Consider the following 3340-nt stretch of genomic DNA (forward strand, 5'->3'; position numbering starts at 1 on the left):
TGACAATAACACTAATAACCCTAATAACCCGGCTGCTGCCCGCGCCGCAGCGAGGAGCCAGCCCGGCATCCCGGCACTGACGGGGGCCGAAGCCGGAGAGAGAGGAGTAACCCCGACGCCCCTCGAGAGCTTCTCCCCGCGCCCGGGGAGCGCCGGACGGTAACATCGGCAGCACCCCCGAGGGAGAAGGACCGGGCTCGGGGGGACGCGGAGAGGAGCCGGCTCCGACAGCCGCCCGCCCACTAACACCGGCTCCGCGGGGGCCTCCTCGCCCCGCTCCTCCGACCCCATGGAGCAGCGAGAGTAAAGAGCGAGGACAAAAAGAGGGGCGGAAAGAGAGCAAGCGCCCCGGTGGGGGAGAAGGAGGTGGAAGCCGGAGGAAGCGCCCCGTTTCCCGTCTCGTCCTCAGTATCCACCGGCGGGGAAGGCACCAGCCCCCTGTCAGCGACCCCTGGGGCGGCCAGGTGAGGAGGGCGCGAAGCCTCGCTACCCAGCTCTGCCTGCACTGCCTGCCCTGCCTGCCGCCGCGGAGCTGTCCAAGCCGGCGCGGGGGCAGAAACCCCCCGGGTCTCCTCGCCGCACCCCGCCGCCCTTGAGGCCGCGCCGAGGGGCGGGGGTCGCGCCCGCCCAGCGGAGCCGCGGGGTGCGGGGGGGGGGCGCCGGCGCCGCCGCCGCCGCCATGAAGCTGGAGGTGTTCTCGCAGCACTACGAGGACAAGCTGAGCGCCGGCAGCGACCAGGAAGGCAGCGGCTCCCTCTCACCGGCGCCGGCTGACAGCGAGCTGGGCTCGGACGGCGACTGCGCCGCCAACAGCCCGGGCGGCGGGGCCGTGCGGCCGGGGCACCCCCCGCCGCCGCCCCCCGCCCCCCAGCCGCCGCCGCCAGCCGAGAGCGCCAAGGGGAAGCCTTACACACGGCGGCCGAAGCCGCCCTACTCCTACATCGCGCTGATCGCCATGGCCATCCGCGACTCGGCCGGCGGCCGCCTGACCCTGGCCGAGATCAACGACTACCTGATGAGCCGCTTCCCCTTTTTCCGCGGCGCCTACACCGGCTGGCGCAACTCGGTGCGCCACAACCTCTCCCTCAACGACTGCTTCGTCAAGGTGCTGCGCGACCCGGCGCGGCCCTGGGGCAAGGACAACTACTGGATGCTCAACCCCAGCAGCGAGTACACCTTCGCCGACGGCGTCTTCCGCCGCCGCCGCAAGCGCCTCAGCCGCGCCGCCCCGCCGCCGCAGCCCGCCCGCCCCGCCGCCGCCCCACCGCCGCCGCCGCAGGAGGCGGCCGGAGCGGGCGCGTCGTCCCCCGGCGGTTCCCCGCGGTGCTGCTGCGCCTCCTCGCCCTGCAACTGCGCGCCGGGCGCCGCCGCCAAAGACGCAGCGGCGGGGGGCAGCGGGGCGGCGGCGGCGGGCAGCGGCGGCGCCAAGTTCTCCAGCTCCTTCGCCATCGAGAGCCTCCTCCGGCGGCCGGCGGGGCCCCGCACCGCCCCGCAGCCGCCGCCGCACGCCCGCCTCCTCTGGCCGGCGCCGCCCGCGCCCCCACACCTGCTGCCCGGCCCCTACCCGCTGCTCCCATACCCACCTGCCGCGCAGCCCCCGCCCGCCGCCGCCCTCTACGGCGGCGGCCTCCTGCAGCTCTGCGGCTACGGGCTGGGCGAGCCGCCGCCGCTGCTGCTGGGGGGCGGGCGGCAGGCGCTGGCCCAGGGCGAGCCGCCGCCGGCGGAGCGGCCGCGGGCACCGCTCTTCTCCGCTGCCTTCCCGAAGGGCGGGCGGGGGCCGCCGCCCGGCTCCCCGCTCTACGGGCCCCTACGGCTGGCCGGGCCGCTGCAGCCGGCGGCGGGGGCCTCGGCCTCGTTCCAACCGTACGCCGTGGAGACCTCTCTGGCTTAATGGAGCCCCCCTCCTCCCCTGCGAGGGGCCTGCCCGGGTAGGGGGAAAGGAGGCGGCTCTGGATCCCGCACTTTAACGCCAGAGGCGACCAAAGCCTCCAAGCAAAAGCCTCGGTGACTGTGCCTTAGTGAGATGACAGTGGGTTTAACTTAAACGAAAAAAAAAATCAAAAAAACAACTGTTGTTTTGGACATAGCCATGAGCCTCAAGTGCTTCTTACTGTTCGTTGAGACTACTTGACTTCAGCCATTCCCTCGCTGCCTCCTTTCTATCCCCCTTCTTGTCCCCGCATCTCCTGCCACCAAAGCCTTGGGCAGCGGAACAGGGGGTGCCCCGTGGAGGCGGGCGGTGGCGGCGGCCGGGGGATGCGCTGTGCACTCGGGAGGGCGGGGAGGAGGGGGGGGAAGCAGGGAGGGAGGCCGGGGGTGGCTGCCGGGAGGAGCAGGGAGAGAGAAAGGGAGGGGGCCGGGGGCTGCTGTGGAGCCGTAGGTCTGTACTGCAAAGCAATGCATCACTGTGCCAAAAGAAACCTTTTCTCCTGCCCGGCAAATAGCATTTCGTGGGAAGGGAGTACATTAAATTATTTATAAAAGTAGTGTTTTTAACACAAAGAGAGTGCAGGTTTTTTAAATAATTATTGTTCGGGGCAGGGGGACGGGAGAGGGGAAAGGGCTCAAGGAAATGTCAGGCGTTGTCTCCTGTACGGGTTGACGTTGTACAATTAAGACCAAGACCACTGCTACTGGAAAGGGAAGAGTAATTTTTTTCGTATTTTATTTTTGTGTTTGTATATAATATATGTGCGTGTGCATTTTATTGACGCTCGGCCACCATATTTTTCCCCCCCTTTTTTTTTTCTTTCTCCTCTCCCCCGAATAAAAGCTGCCCCCTAAATAAAGACGGTCATAAAGGGAAGAGCGTGATGTCTGTGCTGGGGTGGAGGGAGGGGAGCCTGCCGTGGGGTAGCCTTGGCCGAGGTGCACTCGGGCTGCGGGGCAGCCGGGGCTGCCCGTCTGTTCCTCCCCAACCCTTCCAGCGCGTAGAGGTGCCACGTACGGACCCGCCTTATTTTGACCACGGAAGGTGAGAGAGGTTCTCCTCTTGAGCTGCCGCCAGGTTTGGAAGTCCTCGAGCCAAACCAGGTTTCCCCGCCGATGCTCAGCCCTGCAGAAAGTCTGACGGTTTGCAGGCAGGCTGGCTGCCCCATTTGGGGGCAGCCTGGGCAAGTCCTAAGCATCTGCCCACCTTTTTTTTTTTTTTTTTTCTTCCTTTTCTTTTTTTTCCCCCGAAGGACAGCAGACGAAATGTAATCCTGTTGTCATCTCTCGGTCCGAAGAAAACTCGTTTCAGGAAAGTGGTTGGCACGGCCAGGCTCCGACTGCTTCTGGTGGAGGCAGCCCCGCCGGCTTCTGCAGCGGGCGAAACCTCGGCAGGGTGAACGCTACTGAA

General features: G+C 67.0%; 1 protein-coding gene across 1 annotated transcript; it reads left to right on the forward strand.

Moving 5' to 3' along the window:
- Positions 1 to 679: 679 nt before the first annotated feature.
- Positions 680 to 1891, forward strand: FOXQ1 (forkhead box Q1). The gene has a single exon (XM_068397260.1). The coding sequence runs from the start codon at positions 680 to 682 to the stop codon at positions 1889 to 1891; it is 1212 nt and encodes a 403-aa protein (XP_068253361.1).
- Positions 1892 to 3340: the final 1449 nt, after the last annotated feature.

Source organism: Nyctibius grandis, chromosome 3, assembly GCF_013368605.1.
Source record: "Nyctibius grandis isolate bNycGra1 chromosome 3, bNycGra1.pri, whole genome shotgun sequence".
Lineage (NCBI taxonomy): Eukaryota > Metazoa > Chordata > Aves > Nyctibiiformes > Nyctibiidae > Nyctibius > Nyctibius grandis.

Bases quoted from the DNA above. Each gene is read 5' to 3' on its own strand.
- FOXQ1 (XM_068397260.1), top strand. From the start codon at position 680: ATGAAGCTGGAGGTGTTCTCGCAGCACTACGAGGACAAGCTGAGCGCC.